The sequence below is a fragment of the Phyllostomus hastatus genome, unplaced genomic scaffold, assembly GCF_019186645.2.
Source record: "Phyllostomus hastatus isolate PE091 unplaced genomic scaffold, TTU_PhHast_1.1 phas_contig_196, whole genome shotgun sequence".
NCBI lineage: Eukaryota > Metazoa > Chordata > Mammalia > Chiroptera > Phyllostomidae > Phyllostomus > Phyllostomus hastatus.
The window spans coordinates 22,821,825-22,845,435 of record NW_025333709.1 but is presented as its reverse complement, the minus strand read 5'-3'; the positions used below and the strand labels follow the sequence as shown (position 1 = coordinate 22,845,435).

The 23,611-nt window shown below is 44.5% G+C and overlaps 1 protein-coding gene across 6 annotated transcripts in view; it reads right to left on the bottom strand.

Annotated features, from left to right (window-relative positions):
- The window catches only part of TBC1D1 (TBC1 domain family member 1), a 207,024-nt gene that overhangs the window by 73,934 nt on the left and 109,479 nt on the right, over positions 1-23,611 (bottom strand). For 3 of the 6 annotated variants that reach the window (XM_045834193.1, XM_045834196.1, XM_045834198.1), the window contains 8 exons: positions 20,416-20,507; positions 13,177-13,287; positions 8,728-8,856; positions 7,339-7,425; positions 4,109-4,389; positions 2,172-2,330; positions 1,240-1,359; positions 8-147 (listed from right to left, as the gene is read on the bottom strand). In XM_045834193.1, coding sequence (XP_045690149.1) covers positions 8-147; positions 1,240-1,359; positions 2,172-2,330; positions 4,109-4,389; positions 7,339-7,425; positions 8,728-8,856; positions 13,177-13,287; positions 20,416-20,507 — 1,119 coding nt within the window. The remainder of the gene's footprint in view (positions 1-7; positions 148-1,239; positions 1,360-2,171; positions 2,331-4,108; positions 4,390-7,338; positions 7,426-8,727; positions 8,857-13,176; positions 13,288-20,415; positions 20,508-23,611) is intronic. The other 3 variants (XM_045834194.1, XM_045834197.1, XM_045834195.1) reach the window with 3 other exon arrangements.

The following is a 23,611-nucleotide window of genomic DNA, read 5'->3' as shown; positions in this document are numbered from 1 at the left end:
GCCTTACCTTCGTATCTGCTGGGAGAGTCGCTCGCTTTCTGCGGGGTGGCCACTCGCAGGAATATCTGCTGCCTCCACGAGTGTCTCCGGGTCTTCACGGGGGTCCCGCTGGCGTCACTGAGAGGGTTGGCTTCGCATTCAAAGTCCCTGAAATTACAAGACAATGGGTTTATAGCTGGTGAGGAGATATAGAGGTGTTTTAGTTTGACCTTTTTGTTTCTTAAAAGCAGCACTATATTGTAAATTATCTTTGTAAAAGAAAATATAATGAGATAATTGCAGAAGTTAAATCAAACACAAACTGGATCAACATTCCTAAAGCACTGCTTTCTTACAGGACGCTTTTTGTAAAAAGGGTAAGATTACGTGCCCCCAGATTATTTCTATTGTAAAAGGTATTAAGAAATATGCTTAACAAACTCTTAGCTACTAGTTGGGCCTCTCTTGGTGCCACTTCATTAAAAAGAGAAACTGCCTATAGGGGGCGCTGTCACCAGGGCCCCAGTCTTCCCTGGTCTGTCTGTGGGAATAGCATCTCAGCACAAGCCTTCGTCTTGTCTCCACAGATCACCACGAAAAATAAAAAAGTTAAATGACACAGAACCATCAAGGCAATAATTACATGGTCACTTACAGATGACTACTGTTTTAACATTTGTATTTTTAAAACTATAAAACACAGTGTATTTATCAACATACATGAATAACATCTAATCACGGTAATGTTCTCCCTGTTGGCAGGACAACCTGGGGAAGCCCTTACCATTTACAACTGAGTGTATACATACAGGGGTGGGCAAAAGTAGGCTTACAGTCGTTCATATGGAAGATAATACAACAATTAATAAATAATAATACGAGGATAAACTGTTTCGTGTACTCACAACTGTAAACCTACTTTTGTCCATCATGCATGCACACACACACACAACTAAGCAATCACCTGAACTTACAGATCTAACACCCAGCCACATACAGCTCTCACTTAGAGAACTGCTTAAACTTTCTTTAATCTTCTGAAAATAACAACATATTAATAAACCAATCCTCATTAAAGAACAGGTTGACTATACATTTTTAAAAATGACATTCAGTAAGGAAAATGTATAAGAAAGAAGATACAATAGATTTAGCTACAATGATTTTTTAAATGGCAAACAAACAGTGGAAAATCCCTGTTTATCTAATTAATAATTCAACACTTCTACCTAGGCTTCAGATATCTAAATTAGACCCTACCTTTTTGTGCTCAGAAAGTCAGAGGTGTTATTTTCATCTACAGGAGCCAGAAATTTTAGAAAATTTGGCACAGAGGAAGAAGAATGAAGTTTTTTCCGCAGGGCATTACGGTAGGAGATGCTGAGAGTTTGGTTGAAAAAAGAGTTTAGGATAAAGAAATACAAACATACAAAGTACAAAACAGCTTCAAAATAAAAGAAACATCTTAGTTTTAATGCTAAAAAAATTAAACCAGGTAAGAAATTAAAAAGTTTAAAATGAGATTTAACTTTCATTTTTCAGTTAATACAATTCCATTTTAAATGAATGGAATCATTGAATTAATTTAAAAACACCCATCCATTCAGTTATGCAAAATGAATAAATGCTAGAAATCTGCCATACGACGTCGTGCCTAGAGATAATACTGTGCTGCACACTTTAAATATTCTTGATAAGCACTCTTACTGCGATAAAAGAAAACCAAAACAACAAAATCAGTCCATCTTCCAAAATGACTCTTTCTTTCAAATGGGAAAAATAATGTTCCTAAATTGAGGAGGAAGTTTCTGATGTGCCGCACACCGCGGCATACACGGTCGGATGCAGTGTTGTTTGCGTGTGTGTGTGTGTGTGAACTGGGCGGGGCAATGTGGAAACAAGCATACAAAACCCACAGGCCATCAAGACCTTTTGAGAAAATTAATTTTGAAGAAATTCAATGTTGTGGAAATGAATCGACAGTAAAACTAAGTCAGTTCGAATGACAGACTGAAAACAAAACCACCAAGCGTGCGCGCGCGCACGTGCCCGTGCGTGGCCCCTGCGTGCGTGCGTGCGTGCGTGCACACACGTGCCTGTGCGTGGCCCCGGCTCCCCGCTCGGCGCATCCTCCCTGGGTGGCCCTCCCAGGGAAACAAACGACACTGAACTTGCCATGCGAGTGTGCTCACCTCTTCGGCACAGCGTTCCCACTTTGTTCTCCACTCGAGTTATGTTTTAGGTACTTAAAAAAATTTGGTGAGGAGGCGGAGGGGTTAAGACGAGGAGGAGGAGCAGGAACTGAAGGACCTGAGCAACTTTTAGACTCGCCAACAGGTGGATGGTTCGCACTAAATAGCAATTAGAGAGAAAGCACCAGGATTTAGAGGCCGAGGGTGGAAACTCGGAGGCGAACTCGGAGGACACAAAAGAGCAGGCGAGAGGCGCATCCGACTCTCCCTGGCAGAGGTAGTTTTTAGTTAAAAAAAAAAGAGTATTGTGAAAGGTCATTCTTTGTCATTTCCCACATGTCTCCGCACCCAAATGTACTGTTTCTTCTATTCCCTTTTTAGGAACTGACAGGAAAAAAAAATTTTAATTTAAACAAAAGTGAAGGAAAGCAAAACAAAATCCAGTTTGTAAAATGCACTTCTCTTGAAAATGAACAATAACCTGCCTTGAATGTCAATGTCTCATTTCCTGTACATAAGAGAAGAGTTCACAAGGGGTGAAGAAAGCAAAATAGGTTTGAAAGAGAGGGGAGGGGGAGGGAGGGGACATCTCCCCATTCCTCTCGGCACCTGTGTCCAGCAGGAAGCTCAGGGAAGCTGCACTCGCAGGGCAGAAGGGAAACGCACTGTCAGGGACACCGGGTCCACCACCTCTGCCTTGTGTGAAACACCTCTCTCAGCCAGAGAGCGAGGACTCTCTGGACAGGAATGTGTGAGTTCCCACTGAAAATGCCAGAGACAGGGGTGGGAACGCAGTGGAGAGGCAGGGTGGAAGTGCCTAGTGTGTACATGGGCTGTGAGAAACACGGTGAGACCCTCATGAGGCCTCCAACCTTGCTTGTCTCTGGCATATCATGTAATTAAATGTTAGCTTCTGAAGGATGCCCCGAACTCCAAAGAACTGCCACACCGCTTTCAATAGCGGACTGAAAACAAAGCTGAGAGCCCTGCTGTGTCATTTGAGGGTGGTTTCCTTCTCGACACCCCCCCCCACGTGGACTGTCCATTATCCGTGTATGACCTGAAGTGACACACATGTCCTGTGGCTTCAGCTGTCGCCAGTCAGAGGAAGTACTGTCGCTAGGTGTGGCCCTACTTCAGGTTTGTGAGGTGAGGGACTAAAAAGGTTTTTTAACACTATTTTTAAAGATAACTCTGTGCACTTATGGTCTCTGACACTTAGGGTCAAATGCATTGCCAAGGGACCCTGGAAGGGATCCCTAACAGAACTTCTGGTTCTGTATTGCTTACCCATGTCTGTAACCAGGAAATTCCAATTACAGCCCAAGTATTAAAATGACTAAATCCTCTTAGAAGAATCTAGAACTCTCATACCAACGGAGACTTTAGAAACCATCTATTCCAATTTGTCACAGAGAGATTTCAGCACGTTTGCCCAGGTCACAGCCCATTCAGGACAGAGCCGGGACCAGGACACGAGGCCTCCACGGCCAGGGCAGGCCTCACGTCACTCGGGGAGGACCGCTACCTGTAAGTCCCGAGGGAGAAAGGCCCAGGGTTCCAAGGGAGCGCGCTCACCTGCTGGCCCCCTCCCCACTCTTCCTCAAAGCAGAAGCCAAGTGCCAAAGTCGATGCTGCCTCTCACACTGCTCGAGGAGTGACTCGTACGCATGTCTGCTCAGTTTTACCTGCTGCTTCACAACACCTGGACCAGCTACTTGAGTAAGTAACAAGTACCTCCCATATCTACGTGTCCCAAGGGGGTTGGGTGGGAAGAGTGAGTCACTGCTTCCAGTGTTAGCTTTTTAAGCCAAGAGTAACCCCTGACTCAGATTTCTCTTTGCCCAGTAAATACACATGGCATGCACATACCTGGTTAGTAACAGGTATGCCCCAGCTATTTTACACAACAAATTCACATCTTAAACAAATCTTACTTTTGTTCATGAGGTGTCTCTGTGCTCACTGAGTGATACCTCGTAAGTTTCCTCTGTGAGACCCCTGGAGACCGCTGGGCGGGCTCCGGAGGCTCCTGGCCGTCCACAGGGAAATGGCTCAGGGTGTTCGCACGCCTTCGGAAAGCCTGCTGGGGTGAGAGCAGGGCGGGCTCTTCTGCGGGGTGGCTCTCCGACTCACTGGACAGGTCGTCGTCGGAGCCCAGGAGCCTGAAGCTGCTCTCCGACTCGGGCAAGGCCTCCTTCTCGCACACGGGCGGCTCCTGGCGGCAAACACATAGAGGATCAGACGCAACCCAGGAAACTTGTGGGATATACGAATCTCCAACCCCAGTAGCAGGAACGCATTTCAACACAGAAGCACATCTGATTATGATGCCACCTAGAGGCCACCAAAATACACATGGAAATAAAGGCCTGTTAAACGCCAGCTTGTCAGAGACAAAATGCCAGTGTGTGCGACCAAGGGGAAACGGCCCAAGTGCAAGCATGAGGGACAGAAACTGTAACACATAATTGTTCTCAGCAAAACCAAAACAGCTTCCTCTCTCTGGAAAACACAACTGTGCTGTTGCTTACACGCAGTGTACTGAGGTTGTATAACTTGTCTGCATTGTTTAAACAAATCAAGTTCTTTCTGCCAAGTGTGTTCATATGTGTTACACCCACATTTTAAGGCTCTCTCTGAATCTGGTCTAATGCTAAGATTTAATATGATAATCTTTGGAGTTCAAAATCATATCCTAGATTATTCTTAGAATATGGGAAATCTTTCCCTAGGCACTTATTGCTACGATTCAAGGCCAAGTACTTAACTTCTTTCTGTACTTCAACTTCCTCACATGTGTAGTAAAAATTCACCCCACTGGGTTTCAGAATTAAGCAGGATAATACAACCGAATGTAATCTGTCCACTGTAAAATGTTTCGAAAATTATTGAAAGTTATTGTTCTGCTAGGCATTCGGTGAACTTATTGAGTGGGTACTCATACATTCACTGAGAATCATGACAGTATTTCAACACTGTGGGCTTTCAAAATACACACCCTTTCAGCAGCATGAACTACCACGCAAACCGGTGCTTAGCACTGCACGCCCAGCAGCTGGTCGGTGGCCAGTTTATTTTTCTCAAATCAAAAAATATGAACTAAAAGGAAGTGTACCAGCTTGTTTCTACTGAAATTGCTACAAGGGATAAACAAATCAACATAAAAAGAGTAAAAAGAAATGAACGCATCTAATGGTGGACTGGAGAATCTAAATTCTCTGTTCAGTTGCTATATAACTGAGTACCTTTTAGATGATACATACTAAGGATTTTAATTTTAAAAAATAAACTTATTGAGGGGAGAGATTATATACACTTAATTTTGTAGGAATTAGATAAGAAAAGCTTAATTCTCAACAGACCACAAAATGATATTTTAAACATAACTAGCATTTTTTATTCTTTAGGACTCTACAGTTCCAAAGATCCTTTTCATGTAAGGACTTAAAATTTTTTCTAAGACAACACATCACAGCAAACAATCTCCATCATGAAAACCTGTTCATCCCCATTCTCCATAACATCCTTCCAAATTACGTGAGAGCGCTAACCAACCCTTGGCTTAATTTTACACCTGAAAGGACCATTTGGATGTTTGGCTTCTCTGAAACTCCTAGATGAACGATTTATTGGAAGAGATCCAACTGCATTACATGTGTGCCTGCACGATTCTCTCTCAACCTCAGGGTGAAAAGAAGATGCAAGGAGCTGCACATAGAGACACTCACACATGCAATACACACGGGTGGCTTCTGAAAAGTTGCACTGCTCTTAGAATTACTCTAGAAATTCAAACTATGTGTATATTCCTAGATGGGTGTTTTGAAGAAGAATAAAAAACAAGCAAGACTTACTGGAAGAGCCACTTGACCAACATGAATTTCTCTTCACAGTGACTTTATCTGCACTGATATATCTGAAACACCTTCTCCCCTGCCCACTTGCACAGGTACCATTCCTACCATCTCCTCTTCAAGATTTAATTCAAAAGCATCATGATCCCCCTCCCCGAACTTTCTCTGGTTCCACTGAGCAAAAATAACTCCCTTCATCCTGCCTCGTGTGACTGCTGAGTTACCCTGTCTCCTATTCGAACTCTCAGGGCTCCCACCAGGCTCCACTGGACGCCGGGGTTCCCTGTGGATCTGTCTCTCTGTCCCACCAGACAAGTTCCTACAGGACAGGGGCTGTGTCTGCTCATCTCCAAATGTCAGATAAACCACAACGCTTCCAAACTGGAAGCGAATCACGACACAGAATCAGAAGCAGTGAATGCAGGGCAGAGGAGGCAACATTCCACTGCATTTTGCCTTCACTGGTTGTTTGGATAAATTCTGATTTTGTGAGCGTATGTGTATGCATTTGTGACTGTTTTGCAATGTTAAATGTGTTGGTTATGATCAAAAAGCTTTAAAGCCAGAAGCCCAGCAGGGATTTTGGCAGAACTTGGAGTCGCTGCAGTAAGGAGCTGGCCACCACAGAAATTCCCTCTCTAGCAAACCTGTAGCCCTCTGGGAGTGGGAGGAACGCTGACTTCCTGGGCACAAAACCCGAGATCCACAATTTGGTGGTTCAAAGTTGAACTGACCAAGTTTAAACACGCATACATGTCAATGTCTAGACAGCAAGAAATTAAAACAAGGACACAGCTTTGCTAACAAAGAGAACCGCTGGCTGGGTCATCATCACAAAGCTGTGCTTGGCAGCAGGTTCGAGGGCTGAGGCTTAGCTGCTTATTTGACTAACACAGTAACGTTTAGTCATAATCACAGAGCCAGCTAGAGGATAAAGTTAGTTTCAGGAATTGAAGCTGCATACTCCTCACCATTCACAAACCCACTTCACGGTTTGCCCAATTTCAGTTATTTTTAATAGTGGACTATCTACTGGAGAAAAGAAATTCCTCGGTGGCTATGTGATAAGTCAGCTCTTAGTGATCTAAATCTATGATCCTGTTTCTCTGTTCATGGATCAGCCATCGGCTTTGTTATGCAAATTGCATGACCAGCCTTCCATGGGCACCACGGAGTCTGGAAGCTCCGAACCTTTCCTGGGTGGAGCTATGGGGCCTCTCTGTCCCTTTTGACGGGCCTTGAAGAGAGAAGATGAGCAAGACCTATTTGCTAGCTTCTTAAGGATGTCCCATAAAGAAAAATGTGCTTACTTTGTTGGTGTTGCTTAATGTGCTGGGCACGGAGCTGTCCAGATCCAGACTGGCAGAATGTTCCGGAAGGCCTCTGGCTTTATTACCCTACGGAAAGAAAAGGCAGCTGAGTTATGACCCCTGAGGCTTCTGCAAAGGCATCAGTTAGAAGCATCTGGGTTTATTTAAATACACTGAGGAAAAATGCATCTTCCGAGAAACACTGCTGAGCACATGTGTACATTGAGACAATCAACATTTCTGTCCTTTTGTTTCTACAATAACACACCCACCTAAACGCTCCAAACACCTTGTGGATTAGTCAGCTGGCAGGTTTAATAGGCAGGAAGAAGAGACAGTTCGTCTATGAAGAAAATCACCTGGCAATGGAAGCATGCCCCACAGCTCTCTCCCAAGTCACAAGTCATTGTAAACCTCCTTGTATGACACTCAAACAAGACTCTGTCCACATGGGAGCTCTCAGAAACAGCCACCCCCACCCTGGCTTTGTGAATGGACTGCTTTTAACAATCTCAAAGGATGCTGCAGAATTCCCAGAAACATCATCAAACAAAATAAAACTAAACTTTAACTACAAAAATACAGCAAGCTTTTTAAATGGAGTGTGTTACAAAATCCAAAAGAACTGTAGGAAGATGTTGCAAGCTCCAGAAAGGTTCTCAAACTTTGCTTTCTGAAAAGTGCCATCAAGGGTACTTACACTCATTCAAAGTGGGGGGGGTAGAAATTTCCTTAAAAACTCTCAGATTGGTGCCTATGTATCTGTTTTCTATTCTTATAGAGCTGCAGTCTACAAACTTTTTCTGTAAAGGGCCAGAAAACAAATCTCCTATGCTCTGTGGGCCTCTGGTGCCTGTGGCAACTACTCAACTCTGCACAAAAGCAGCCACAAACGACCAGTGAATACATGAACGTGGCTGTGTTTCAATAAAGCTTTATTTAAAAACAGGAGGTGGGTGGTACCTGTCCCGAGAACTGTAGTTTGCTGACACTGCTGCAGAGAGCTCCAGGCACAGAACACGAGCCGCTGACTGGGACTGGATTTTCTAAATCGCACCCAGTGACACCGGGGAGAACAGAGCCCACGCCTGGGGGTATCTAACCTGTGCCCTTTACAGGAACTAGCCAATGAATAACATCTTTTGGGGAGACAAAAATTCCATCAGGTTGACTACACACAATACAACACAAAAAATCTGTTTAACCCAGACCAAGGTAAGAACTAAATTTCAAGTGCAGATAGCACTGTTCTAAGATTGAAAGGGCATTTAAAAAGATTTCACCTTCTATACTTTGTGATGGGCACTGATAGAATAAAAGCAATGAATCAAATCTTATGTTCTTTTAAAAAGTGATTTAACTTAAATTTGGAGAAAATGTGCTACTTACCCGAGACAAAATACTTTCCAAAGACTCCGTTAAAGATCTCTTTGCTTTGTTCTTCAGCATATCAAGCTTAAATCGGGTGGCACTGGATGGTAATTCACTTCCAATATTCTCTGCAGGAACCTGTGTCGCCTAAAAAGTGAAACAACGAAGAGTTAAGTTACTTACAATGTCCTTTCTTTTTCCTTTTTAAAGGAAGGAAAAATCTCTTGGATGCATCCTTCCGACCCCTGGCCATTGTTCTACCTGCAACCTTGTTCCCCTGCTCCTCAGGGACATGGCTGCCAGTCCAGCAAACAGTTGTGCCTCAGAGAGTTGCTTTACCTGCTCCGAGCACAATAAAGAATGAAGGAATCAGTTCGCAAAGCCGTTCAGAACTTGTGCTCTGCAGTGGGAAGAGGCCCGTCCTTCACTGACTGGCCTTGGGCGAGTGAGTTATTTTCTCTGGGCTACAATTTCCTCTTCTGTAAACTGAGCCTGGACTCAAGATCTGATCATGAGGCTCTGGTGTGAGATTAAAACAGGTAAAGCCAGGAAAGCACCGAGTGCAGCTTCTGGTACAAAGGTAGTAGCCAGGACTAGCTTTTTAAAGTAAGCAACAATTTACCATTTGGGAGGGTAACATAGAAGAGATTTACCAACTGAAGAATCCATTCCCTCTGCCCATGCTCATCTCTTCACCGCTTCCTTTAGAGCTGTCTTCCCTCCCACCTACAGTTTCCACCCACCCTGTCCTTCTCCTCTGCCACCGAGCTTCTGTCCCTTGATCGACCACAGTATGAGACTGGCAACATAATGGAGCTTGTTTGCCAACTGTTTAATGAAGTTTAATGTTACTTATTAACAGAGAGGCATATTTTAAAACATATCTACCAAACCCATACATAAATTGCTTCCTACTTCTATGAATTGTTACCCGATGGTTTTCTATAACCCTGGAGCTCCCTTGGCCGAGGTAAGACTGTGTGGGCGTGGAGAGCAGTGAGGGGCGCGGGCCCTGGAGCTCCATGCCCATGTGGATGCACCCCTTCACTCTCCCCAGCTGTGGCCTGGGCAGGTCATTGCCTGCTGCCCTGTCAGCTCCTCTGCCTGTAGACGGGGGATGCACAGTGAGCTTCCCTCACAGAGCCGGTTTGAGACTTTAAATAAATTAATACACATTAGAGCACTTAAAACCTACCTGACTCTCAATAAATGTCACCATTAGCTATTCTATTTACTTTCTACTTTTAATAGAAAAAATTACAGACATATTTGAATCACTCTCCTTCCTCCATCTGCAGAAATAACCCCTCTTCTGAATTTGGTGTTCATCATACCAACTCACATTTTGTTCTTTTATATATGTATGTATCCGTGAAACACGTATGTTGGCTTACATGTAGTTAAAACTTTGAATGAATGTATCACCTTGTCCCTACACTTCTGTAATTAGCATTTTCCTTCAGTGTTGTTTTTGAGATTTACCCACGTTCACAAAGGTTCTTTGATTCACTCACTTTGATTAGAATGCAGTGTTTCACTGTATAATCATAAAAGTTTACTCATACTCCTGTTGTTAAACAGTGACTCCCTTTTTCACTTTTGCAGAGGAGACTACAGTGACCTCACTGGTACACAGCTCCTTCTCACACATATGACAGTTTTTATTAGGCAGTTAGGAATGTCCTTGCTGGGTCACTGGGTCTATCTATGCATCTCTGGCTGCACCAGATATGGGCAAATTTCTCTCCCCTAAAGGGTATCAATTCATATTCCCAGCAGCAGCAGCAGCATGAGAATTCACCTTTACGTGGTATTGTCAGATTTTTAAATTTCTGCCAACCTCATGGTATATCCATGAGGTTGCAAACCTCACAGGTGGCAAACACAAGGCCCGTAGGCTAAATCAGGCCCTCCACCTTGTTTTTTCTAGGGGGCAACTTGTTTCTACCCAGTGGCAGTGCTGAGCTCTCACTTACACTTATATGGCCCTAAAATTACATTCAGCCCTATGAAGGCAACCTCAAGGCTGATATAACCCCTGGTGTAGATGATCTCTTAATCTGTCTCCCCTGATTCCTATTGCAATTAAGCATTTTTAAATTTTACTCAGCTATTTTACTGGTCAAAGACCTTGCATCTTCTTTGTCATGATGAAATCCTAATTCACCAATGAATGTTATACATTCTTTAAAGCTTAAAAGAAAAACGGTTCTGATAAGAGCTATATTCAGCTTTGCCCAGTCATCTGGAGTTTTACCTCTATGAGAATGAGCACATGCATTAAGAATGACTTAGATTAGAACTTCAAGAAGGGGGACTATCAGCTCTCTTTGTGTTCTGAGTCAATGAGCGCTCGGGACAGTTCGCACCTGCTCGCTGAGGGATGAATGCATGAGCAATGATCGCCAGACTGGCCCATGGGAAACACACAACACCTGAGGTAAGAGATGCATGCAACAAATTCCAAGTGCCTGCTAAATATCGCACACCATGGCCAGGTGCCTTACAAGTAGCACCTGGTTCTGTTCAATCATTTACCAAGAACAAGAGCCTGTCCTGACTTGTGGCAGCCTCCAGAGCAAAGGGAATTAGCCACAAAAAGCTGTCACTGGACTGCCTTCGACCCAATGCCTGTTCACTCACAAAGTTAAGCAGCGGTGGATTTGCTTTCAAACTTGTAACAAAAGTTTTCATAAAATAGAAGCATTTACAATCAAATGTTTTGATATATGAAGAAAAGATTGGCTGAAAGACTAGCAGTGGGTAGTAGATCCTACATAGATGGAAGAAAAACTGCACTTGTATTTTTCTCCTTTTAAACCAGCCATCAGAGTCTCCATACACCTAACTCAATGCTTTCTCTCCTCTCCTATCTAATAAGATTTTTTTGGGCCCTGGCTGGTGTAGCTCAGTGGATTGAGTGCAGGCCTGGGAAACTAAGGGTCACTGGTTCGATCTCTAGTCAGGGCACATGCCTGGGTTGCAGGCCAGAGCCCAGGAGGGGATGTGTGAGAGGCAACCACACACTGATGTTTCCCTCTCTTTCTCCCTCCCTCCCCCTCTCCCTAAAAATAAATAAAATAAGAACCTTTTAAGAAAAGAATTTTTTAAATGTCTATCATCACAAATAAATATAATTTGAGCCCTGGCTGGTATAGCTCAGTGGACTGAGTGTGGGCCTGCAAACCAAAGGGTCGCCAGTTCGATTCCCAGTCAGGGCACATGCCTGGGTTGCGGGCCAGCTCCCAGAAGGGGACGTGTGAGAGGCAACCACACATGATGTTTCTCTGCCTCTCTTTTCTCCCTCCATTCCCCTCTCTCTAAAAATAAATAAATAAATATTTTAAAAAATAGATCTGAAAACAATTCACATTTAGAAAATAATACATGTTTAGAAAATAACACAGTCCTTGTTTGTTTCAAAATAAACATCTAGAAGTCTCTCCTTTGAAGACGATGCTGGGAACACCCACACCCAGCTGGGGGTCAAGGTCACTTCTCCACAGGCACAGACACGGGCCCCTCGGCGACAGAAGGTTTAGAAACCTCGAGAGAAGGTCCTGCCCAGGTGCCCGTTCTGTGTGGTGAGGCTTGTTCTCTTTTACATTCAGTCCTCTGGTGTTTTCACGTGAAAAAAACCACTGAACCAGGTGTATTTCTCCACTGGACTAACCTGTGCCTGCAGCATAAAGACATCACCCTCTTCCACAAAAATGAGTTAGCACCCAGGTCAGAACTTCCCACCCACCCCGAGTGCTGTATCCCCCTCCAGTGGTTACAAATCATTTCAAAACTATCAATTTCCTGTTGGAACACGTTAGGGGAAAAAACAGAACAAGGAAAAACTATTAGTGGCAAAAAAATGAGGGGGTAAAGCAATGGAAATAAAAAATAGCTGAAAGGTGAACTAGAGAATTAACTGAAAACAGAGACTGGGCGGCCCATCCAGAAGTGGGCAGGGGGAGCGCAGGACTCCCGTGGCCACTGAAGGGTGAAGCTGGAAGGGAGAACGTCCACACACCAAGGCCAAAGGCACAGACAGTGTACTGGCGTTAGCGTCACTGCTGGGGGACCCTGCAGTGGCCAGCGGGACTGAAAACACTGTCAGACACTGTGCTGAGCTCCGAGAGTTCAGGAAAGGCACACGACTGCCAAAGCCCACCACAGGCAGAAACCCAGTGCGGAGAGATGCTGTGCGTGCATCCCAGGGACACAGCACCCCGGTCAGGTCACAGAGGAGCTCTGCCCTGGGCCTCCCGTCAGAGCCAGGGCTGCGCCGCCGCTGGACGCAGGAACGGCCCACCTTCTCCAGCACAGTCGGATTCTCCCCAGTTTTCCCTCTGTGTGTAACACATGAAACTAAAATACAGGGACGAAGACAGGTCTCAGGGCTTCATAAAACCCTCAATACTCTGTTTTGCACAGTGGCCTTGTAAACTTATAAGACGACAAAAAAAAAAGTCATACCTGCTTCATCTCCCCAATATGGGTGTGAACTTTTTGCTTCTCTTCATATAAACATCTCAGGAAAGAAATAATTAATTCATTCTCTCGTTGCTCATTTCTTGGTCTCAATTTCTTAAAAAAAAAAAAGAACATATTACATTTATTTTTCACCGTCAACAAAACCGCTAAACCACCCCTTTGGAAATGCTAACAGTGTCCATCATCCATTAACTAATGCTCTTACCAAATCATCTCACTAGGGGGCACCAAAGATCCCCAAAGTGCAAATACTTTTTAAAAAGATATACTGGAGCTAGCCAGTGGACCAGGTTTAACCTTTGACGTCTGATGTCCTTATACCCAAAATAAATATTTCATGGCAGATAGAGGCATGGTCAAAATATTTAACAAATAAACAATCTTGAAAACAGAAGACAAGAACAAAGTCTGTGTAAACACCCAGAGGTCAAGAGCCACTATGGATACATTTACACGCTCTTACGGGTAGTAAAATGGAAAGGGAAAGAGCAACTGGACCCAAGCTCACGGCTGCACATCCAAATGTGTTCGCCGTGAAGCACCTTCTGGAAGTCCCACAAGGCGTGCACTCCCACACAAAATTTCAAGGCAAAGACTCATTTTTTTTTTTTCTATTTAAAAAATCCCCACGTCTTTCATTTTTCAGGCAGGGGCGTGGCCAGGTACATGGGAGTAGGAATGGGACATGCAGGTTCTCGGCGCTGCCCAGAAGTGTAACTGAAGGCGTCATTCAGTCTCAGCTTCCCCGTGTGTTCAAGGAAGATCGTGCACAAAGTAAACCCCCAGGTCTCCTCCAGCTTCCAGATTCTCTGGGTTTGAAATTATCAGTCAGAATTAATTTTTAGAAGACCATCTAATTTAATGATTATTTTCTCTGAATAAGAAGAAAACAAAACTGAATTACTCTGGAGATACACAAAACTTTGGAAGTCTATAAACTGTGGAAATACATCCTTTTCACATGGACAACTGTCCATTGTCCTGCTGCTGGACCTCTCCCCACTCCAAACTCCTAGCCTGCCCTTCAAACCAAAGCCGGGGTGTAGGAAGTGGATGAGGCATACAAGCATCCAAGTCGGGGTTGACGCTCTAGCGACCTGCTCCCTCCGCTAACTAAGGAGCAACGGTTTCACCCTTCGGGTAGCAGGCTTTCGAAGCAAAGGCGGCATTAACCCAGACCTGACGTTCCGTGTCTTAAAGAAAAAGATCATTTTACAAATAAGTTATTCCTGTTACTCAAGGAAAAGATAGTGAGTATTATGGAAGTTCTTATGGAGGACTTTCTGTTCTTTCAAATTTCTATATTTTAGAGGCCAGAAGAGATGCTCTCAACCTGGATTCTAAGCCATGAACCATGTTCTAACACTGTACGTCTTATTCAACAAGCAGACTTTTCCAGAGAAAGGTCCCATCAGATCTTCAATAAAGGAAAGTGGGGTCAAGTACCAATCCCAGTGTAATACTGCTGACCCCAGGAAGAAACAGGTATCTGTGAGTTTAGAAGCCCAGGAAACTATGGAAACTCTTACTCATTTTCAGTGGGAACAAACAGTACAGCCACTTTCGGAGACAGTTGGCAGTCTTTTGCAAAACTAAACATACTCTTACCATACAATCCAGCAATTGCACTGCTTAGTATTTACCCAAATGAGTTGAAAATTCATGTCCACACAAAAACCTGCACATAAATGCTTACAGCAGCTTTTTATTTAAAATAACCAAAAGTTATAAGCAACCCAAATGTCTGTCAGTAGGTGAACGGATCGACTGTGTTATATACAAAGGAATATTATTCAGCACTAAGAAGAGCTATTAAGCCATGAAAAGACCTAGAGAGAGGAACCTTAAATGCATACTGTTAAGTGAAAGAGGCCAATCTGAAAAGATGATGTACTATATGACTCCAACTACATGACAAAGTGGAAAAGGAAAACCAGAAACAGTGAAGATATCAGCGGATGCCTGGGTCTGGAGGAGTGGGGAGGGAGGGAAGGAGGAACAGGCAGAGCACAAAGGGTTTTTAGGGCAGTGAAACAATTCTGGATTATAGCTAAAGGTGGATACGTCATAATACATCTGTCAAACCTGTAAGACGTACGACACCAAGAGTGAACCGAAAGGTGAAGTACGAACTTCAGTTAATAATAACATATTATCTATGGTAACAAATGCACCCCGCTTAGGCAACATGTTATTAATAGGGGAAACTGGCTGGGTGGGAGATGCAAAGGTGGGAATTTATATGGCAACACCCCATACTTTGCACCCAATTTTACTGTAAAACTAAAACCACCTTAAAGAATAAAGTCTAGCCCTGGCTGGTGTAGCTCTGGTGGATTGAACGTTGGCCTGTGAACCAAAGGGTTGCCGGTCAATTCCTAGTCAGGGCACATGCCTGGGTTGTGGGCCAGGTCCCCAGTAGGGGGCGCTTGAGAGGCAACCACACATTGATGTTTCTCTCCCCCCCTTTCTCCTTCCTTTCCCATCTCTTTAAAAATAAATAAATAAAATCTTTAAAAAAAAAATTAGAAAGTTTAGTTCTGACTGGTGTAGCTCTGTGGAGTGGGCATCATCCTGTGAACAGAAAAGGCCACTGGTTCGACCTCCAATCAGGACACATGCCTGGGTTGCAGGCTTAGACCCCTAGCTGGGGGCATACAAGAGGCAACCAATGTTTCTCTCCTTCTCTTAAAAAGAAATAATTAAAACCATTTTTTAAAAATAATGAAGTCTATTTTTTCAAAGTGCAGAAAAGAGGAGCAGGAGGAATTACAAAAAGCCCTCGGCAGGAGCAGGCACCCAAGACTTGACCCACTCTTTCCTCTTCTGTATCTTCCTTCTACTTCAAACTTCCAGCTACTCTCACAAGAAGATGTGTATTTTTCTTGGAGAAATTCTTCGTGATCACTTATTTCAAAAATATCAAAAAAGGCTAAGAATACAGTAATAAGGAAGAGTGTTAATAATTTTCTTTTCCTCAAAGCATACATGAAAAAAACTAATCAAATGGGCAGAAAATGAGACTACAGCTGAGCACACTTGCTGCGCAGTAAGAACTGAAACCGAGCCCTGGCTGGTGGGCTCAGTGCACCGAGTGCCGGCCTGGGAGCTGAAAGGCTGCTGGTTCCATTCCGGCCAGGCACATGTCTGGGCTGCAGGTGTCCGGGCTGCAGGCCTGGTCTCCAGTCAGGGGCATGTGAGAGGCATTCAACCGATGTCTCTCTCACACACTGACGTTTCTCTCCCTCTCTTTCCCCGCTCTCTACTAGTAAATAAATCAAATCTAAAATAATTTAAAAAATTTTAAAAACCCTGAAACCAAGAGCCAGAGACCACTTCCTGGGGCTTGTTAAACAGCAGAGGTGCCCTGGCTGGTATGGCTAGGTGGACTGAGCGCCAGCCTGTGAGTCAAAGGGTCGCTGGTCTGATTCCTGGTCGGGGCACATGCCTGGGTTGTGGGCCAGGTCAGGTCCCCAGTAGGGGGTGTGTGACAGGCAACCACACATTCAGGTTTCCACTTCTCCCTCCCTTCCCCTCTGTCTAAAATATATAAATCAAATCTTAAAAAAAAAAAAACACACACACGGCACAGAGGCAAGTCAGCAAAGCAGAGAAATGATACCATTTTCATGGTGTCATACAAGGTCGAAACTAAATCCTCCCTTAAAACAACACAATGAGGGGCTACCATTCTATTGAGTTAAAATGATTGGCAAGGTGTTATTCCCCCACTACTTCCTATGTAACTTCACCACCCTCCTTAGTGGCAAATCAGATTTCCTAAAGGTGATTTCATTTTATAAACATTCATTAGTCAGAGAGACAAGCCTGAGGAGAACAATGGGGAGTCGAGTTGGAACATCACACTGTAGTCAAAAATTAACTTGCTTGTTCAAAATTAGTCCACGGCGTCAGAAGTCAGGATGGTGGTGGCTTGGGTAGTGCCGCTGGGGGGTTCCCAGGGACCGGAAGTGCTCTGTCTTAATCGGGTACTGGGCGCATAGGCATATATTCATTCACCTTGTAAAAAAATTTATTGAACTACACCCCCTGGATCTGAGTGTTTTCTGTGGTTATGTCATACTTCAATTTTTTAAAAGAATAATAACAACAAAACAATTAATTGCCTGTTAAGAAACAAAGTTGATTTTGTTACACGTGTCTTAACCTTATCTCTATGCTTGCAACTTGGGTGTCTGGGTAATTAAAAATAAACTGCCAGCACTGCCTAATAAACAGAATGCTGAGAAAGCCTGTGGTCTTGGAGCAAACTACTTATAATGGCAATGCTCACCTGAACACTACATTCTGACAGCTTTTTAAAAAACCAGCATCAAATCCTAATAAGAAATAATTTTCAAACCGTGCAAAATCCAACAACATTGATCCATATTCTTTACAAAGGGGAAAAAAGCTCCTCTAACCATTCATCTTTAATGGGCAAAAGCCTTGTTATTTAACCCATTATTAACATTTACTGAATATAAATCGACTTGATTCATCTACTCAGTATCAGGTAAGTCATTCCCTGAAATACACTCATTGGGATGGAAGGAATCAGACATCTCCTTCACTAGCCCTACTTCGGCTTAAACGTGGTTTTTCATACTGAAGAGGACCAGCTTGCATGTGGCACCCTCGGCCAGCGGCTCGGCAGCCTGGGAAGACAGCAAGGTCTCTGGAGTCATCTCCACATCAGCCCAGTGTGGTATGCACAAAACTGACATGTGCCAAGCAGTTCATAAACCAAAAGGCGGCTCTGCAGTGTTGTGGCCGTGGGGAGTCCTGTGAAGAGAGGGGCTGGCAGGCCCAGACGCCCCTCTGGCATAGAACTGTGCTCTCGGAGCTCGCAGTCCGCATGTTTGCAGCATGCTAACTCCAGCTTCATCTGCAAGACAATCCCTCATTTCTTTCTCTCTTTTTAAAATCTTCACCCAGGGATATGTTTATTGATTTGAGAGAGAGAGAAAGGGAGAGAGAGAGAGAGAAACATGATGAGAGAAGCATCGACTGGCTGCCCCCCCCAACAGGGGATCGAACCCACAAACTTCTGGTGTACGGGACAATGCTCCTGACTGAGCCACAGGCCAGGGCTCTTCTTTACAATTCCGTTTGGGGTGCATTTTACTTTGCATTAAGCATTTATTTACACAAACATGATTGTGTATGCTTTGATAATCATGCACCATTCATTTCAATAGGAATTACGTTTGTCTTACGAAAATGTGCTGTTGGAGAGTTCTCCTGAAACAAATCACCCTCCAGGAACGCCTGCATGAGGAAAACATGAGCTGTTCTATGCATGAGGACTCACGAACCTGCAAAGCCATCTTAGCCTTGATGATCTTTTTGAAATGTATGATTTTCAAATGCATTAGCCGGCACTGCTATCTAAAAGGAAACCAATGACTTTGTTTACAAAATGTTGTACGAAAACCACAAATAGTAATTGAGGAAATAATTCAACAAGACAATCAATAAGCCACTAACAGGAGAGATCCGTAACAAATCTGAATCATCAGAGGACAACTCGCACTGGCCATGACGGAGGACGAAGTCTGAGCTCGCTATCCTGACCCAGTGCCTCTCCTTGGTCTCTAAACCAATCAGAAATTTGCACAGTCTTCTCGGACAGCTCATCGGGGCCCCAGGATACTAATTGAATGTATTTGTTGAAAAGTAAAACTTTGTCACTGCTTTTCTCTAAAGTCTCTTTGCCATAATGTACTCATTGTCTCAAAACTTGTACAGGTCAAAGAGCATCTCAGAAAAGCATCCATTAGGAACTTCTCATTGCCACAGACAAATGCCCTGTGCACGCCCGAGCCTGACGCATCACACTGCTTTGGGAAAGCTGCACGGTGCTCTCTTGGCTGGAAAGAAAACTCCCGTCAGAGGAGGAACGCTGCTCCCAGAGTGACTCGACAGCACCAGGCAGCAAGTGGCCGGCATCAGATGAGATGGCCCGGCTTCCGCTCTAAGTGCCTTCGTAACAGAAGCAAATTACCATCTACTTATCCATTTATGAATCCCAAGTACAGATCGCATTAAATCTACCTAAGTGCACTGTGTACTTAGAACTCTAAAGATCCTTTAAGGAAAAAACAAAGTGGTATGTCTCAAGTCAATTCAGAAGAAAACAAGAAAATTGAAAGCCAATTAAAAGTCATGAAAATTACGTCCCTAGCATTATGAAATTTTTAAAAAGTCTGCCTGTGCTTTCCTCCTCCTAACACATGCCCATCCTACCATGGAAGGAGAACAGGGGACTGAGGGCACTGTGACATGGGATTAAAGAGAGATGCTCCTCTAACTTTTCACACCAACAGAGAACAGACCCTGGGCCCCCAGTGTGCAGGCCTTGCCCAATACGGAGGGAGCGCAGCGAGCCTTCCTGTGCGGTGCAGTGAGTCTGGAGCTAGCTGGGCCCTGCTGCTCTCCTCCCCACCCAGAGGTATTCTTTGTTCTGATGTGCTTGACCCCCGAGAAAAGTGCCCGAAAGCCATAGAAAATGCCCCTGTGCTATGGCAGACATTAGATTTTTGATGGGGTCATTAAAGATGCATAACGCACAGACACAGGCATGCGAGCGTGCGCAGCGTGGTTTCCCCGAGATACCGTGTGTCTGAGTGCAAGGACACACGCACATCTCCGGATTCAATGCAGAAAGCTCGTGAGCTTGGTTTGTGTTTTGTGCTTTGTTTGGGTTTGACATACAGTTCTAAGTAGACAACATCAACTAAATTTATTTTCAAAACTAAAAAAAAAATAAAAATAAAGGAGAGGAGGAACAATTCAATTCCACACACAGACGTCGTCTCCATCAACCCTGTACTCAGGGAGAGCCACCATCCGGACGAGGAGGCGCTGGCAGAGGTTTCCCTCGCAGCAGACGAGTGCTCAGGGACCGAAGTCCAGGTCTGTGGCCCCCAGACTGAGGCTCTTCCCCTTCAGAATGTCCTTTCTCTCATGCTCAAAGACTATTTTTAAGGGCGTGCTTCCCTGATTTTGCTGTTTTCACATGAGAACCAAGACCTGACGTGAACCTGCAGTTCTGACCTGGCCCCTGCATGGAGCTGTTGAAGCGCAACCCAGGAGAGGCGCAGGGCCGCTTCCTCGGGCCGTGACAGCTCTGGTTTCCCGTGCTCTATAAATCACAGGGCACGGGCAAGCTGCTGCCTCTTCTTCTTCCCACGTGGAGAATAAACACCAGTACTGTACCTGCACCTCCTCAAAAATCATTGCTTGCTCCTGGTTAGTCAGTGTGGTCAGGTGCTTCTGGAGTTCCAGTTTGGTTTTGGAAGAATTCATTCCTGTTAAGGGAAAGAAAACAGGCAGAGGTGAAAATACATGTAAAAGTTGTGAGGCAGAGCGAACACTTCTATACTCACTCTCTTTACAGGCCTACCCACCCACTTTAGACGTTTTTGTGGGATTTTTGTGGAAACCCTAATTAATAGTGATGATGACAATGCCAGCGATTCACACTCACTGGTTAAGCCCTCGATGTCTTAAACACGAGGCCTGCATCCTGTCCCTTAATGCTCAGAACAACCTGATGAAGAGGTTTTGACTACCCACGTTTTACAGTTCAGGAAACTGAGACCCAGAGAGCTTACAGAATTTCTAGGGAACCACCGCCTTGGACTCCACCTCAGGCCCGCGTGGCTCCACTGCTCCATGTTAGAACACCTCACACGATCAGAACATTGTCCTCCAAAAATGATACATTCTCATGAGTGTTTACATATGACCTCAATCACTTTTCTTAAGGAGAAACAACTACTACTTCCTTTGAAAACTGACCAACATCTTTCCCTTGCATGCTAGACTCCTTCACACAAAATTGAATCACGTGGCTAACAACTTTCCTCTTTCCACCACTTGCTTATTAACAATCTTATGACAAGTTAGTTGCTAATACAGAGGGTTCTGAGAAAAAGTTATAAGGTCATAGTGTTAGTGCCCATTAATGTCTGATATTTTAGGAAGTTATTTCTCCACACATACAGGACAGGGGTGGGCACAAGTAGGCTTACAGTCGTAATACAAATAAGTAGTCCAATGACTAAGAAATAATAATACAAGAGTAAACTCTGTGTTTCACATACTCACAACTGTAAACCTACTTTTGCCTTTCCTCGGTGCCAGAAGTCAGTGCTGCACACGATGAGATCTGGACTGAACGCACTTACTGACCTAACCACCACGAACAGAACCGCTGCGCGTTGTGGACCTGCCTCGTCTCACTGCACTTCTCTTTACCGCGCTTTGAGGGCGCTGCATGTTCTACAAACTGAAGGTGTGTGACAACCGCCAGCAAAAAGATTATGACTCACTGAAGGCTCAGATAATGGCTAGCATTTTTAAGCAATGAAGTATTTTTAAGTTGGGTGTGTACATTTTTTTTTAGACATAATGCTATTACACAATATAGTGTAAACGTAACTTTTATACACATAGGGAACCAAAAACTTCCCAGGGCTCGTTTTTATCATGGTACTTGCTTTATTGTGATGGTCTGGATGGAACCTGCAACATCTCCAAGGTGTGCCTGTACTTCAATTCCAAGGGCAGCCCTCTGCTCATCCACCTGCCACTCTCTTCTCCTCCCAAGTGAGCCCCAGGGCAGGGGCTTGGCCTTTTCCTCCAGAAGCTGGAGAATGGTGTGGACACACTTATACAACTCAGGATGGCCAGGAGGGGCAGCTCTCAAAGCTAGAGCAGGAACTTGGGAAGATCATGCCTCTGTGTTACAGATGGGTTTGCGGAGATCCAGAGGCCAGGTGACTTGTCCAAGGACAGGAGCTGAACAGCAGCCAGGCCTGCCCCCAACCTCCTCCCTCCCAAAAGGCGGTGGCAAGGATGCCGGCCCCCTACCCAGTCTCAGCTGCCAGCAAGTCCTTCCTTCCCTCCTTTTTTGTTGCCAAGAAAACCTTAAGAAGCCACCATAAAAATAAAAGCCATTGTTTCTTTAGCGATTGCTGTGCCACTTTGCTTGACAATACATGCAAAATCTTATTTAATCCTCAAAATAATCCTTGAAGTGGGCCTATTTTCATTAACCCAACGTAAAAACGAAAAAACTGATGCAAGGTAAAGTCAAGTATTTTGTCCAAGGTCATCAGCTAAGTGAGGAACAGAGTTTAGAATCGGAGCCACGTCTGTTTGCTTCCAGAGATTACTCTTCAACACTCACGGCCTCCCTTTCACAGAGTTAGGTCGTCTGGCACGTGAGGGCTGCAGCACCAAAGTGAACTGGTTCACAGCGGGGTACGAGTGCAGAAAGGACAGGCGGGTTTCTGCAGAGCAAATTCAGGTGGTCTTCTGGCAAGATGTCGGATCACAGAAGCCAAGGAGACAAGCAGTTGGTTTTACTGCACTAACTACTTAAATGTTGAATCAAAATAGTGCTTAAATTTATAGTAACATAAGCCCTCAGGAATCATTAACTAAAAATCCTCCCCACATATGGAGGATGGCTCTGATATAGTGTAAGCATCCTAGCTAGGACGTCCTGTGTGGTTTAATGAGACATTCAAAGGTAGAGAGAAACCCCCAGCTCTAAGAAGAGTTAGACTAATCATATACTTCCAACAATCTTAGGTGAAATCAGGCAGTACAGACTATTCTTCATATTCAGCAGGTGTGAAGAGATGCTTCGACAAGTTTTATCACTGTCTTTGGGATGCTTGGGTTCATTCAGCCCTTCCTGCCCCAACTCAAAACAGAGGTGGTCCCCGGCAGGTCTAGTCCTTCCGTGCCTCCTGCATGCTTTCTGCAGCAAGGTGGCAGCACTCCCCACGTGATGCCCAAAGGCTTCACATGGGGAGAGGGAGGCAAGAGAAAGGCAACCAGAGTCAAGGGCAGCCCCACCTGCAACCCCCACCGCCCGCTGTTGCTGAGCCTGCCTCCCCACTGTCACTGCTGAAAAGGCACTTCCTAGGCAGAGCTCTGGTGAAAGGCTGGGGTTTGCCAGAGGCAAATTTTCTGAGTGCAAAAGGAAACCCCAGCTCAATAGTTTGTTTTCTTTTTAGTGAAAGTACAAGTCATTCTAGTAATTCTGAAAATGCTCCTCTGAACTTTAAAATAAGCAAAATACTCTATAAAAATGCTACTAACAGTGGTAGGAATTCAAATAAGGACCCGAGCACAGCTGCACCTCTTCCACGTTGTGAGTGCACGTTACAGCGGAGTGTCCGATGCCACCGGTCTGCACCGTGTATTCCGTCTATTTTACACATCCCCAGGCACAGCGTGGCTGTATCAATTAACCCAACACAGTCTTGAAGTCTTTCTTCTTTGTGGCCATGTCATCGGTCCTCTCCACAGTTTATGGAGTTCTCAGCCAGACCAGAAGTTCCTATCAGAACCACTCTTAAGGGAACATGCCATGAACTTCAATGAGCCACTTCAC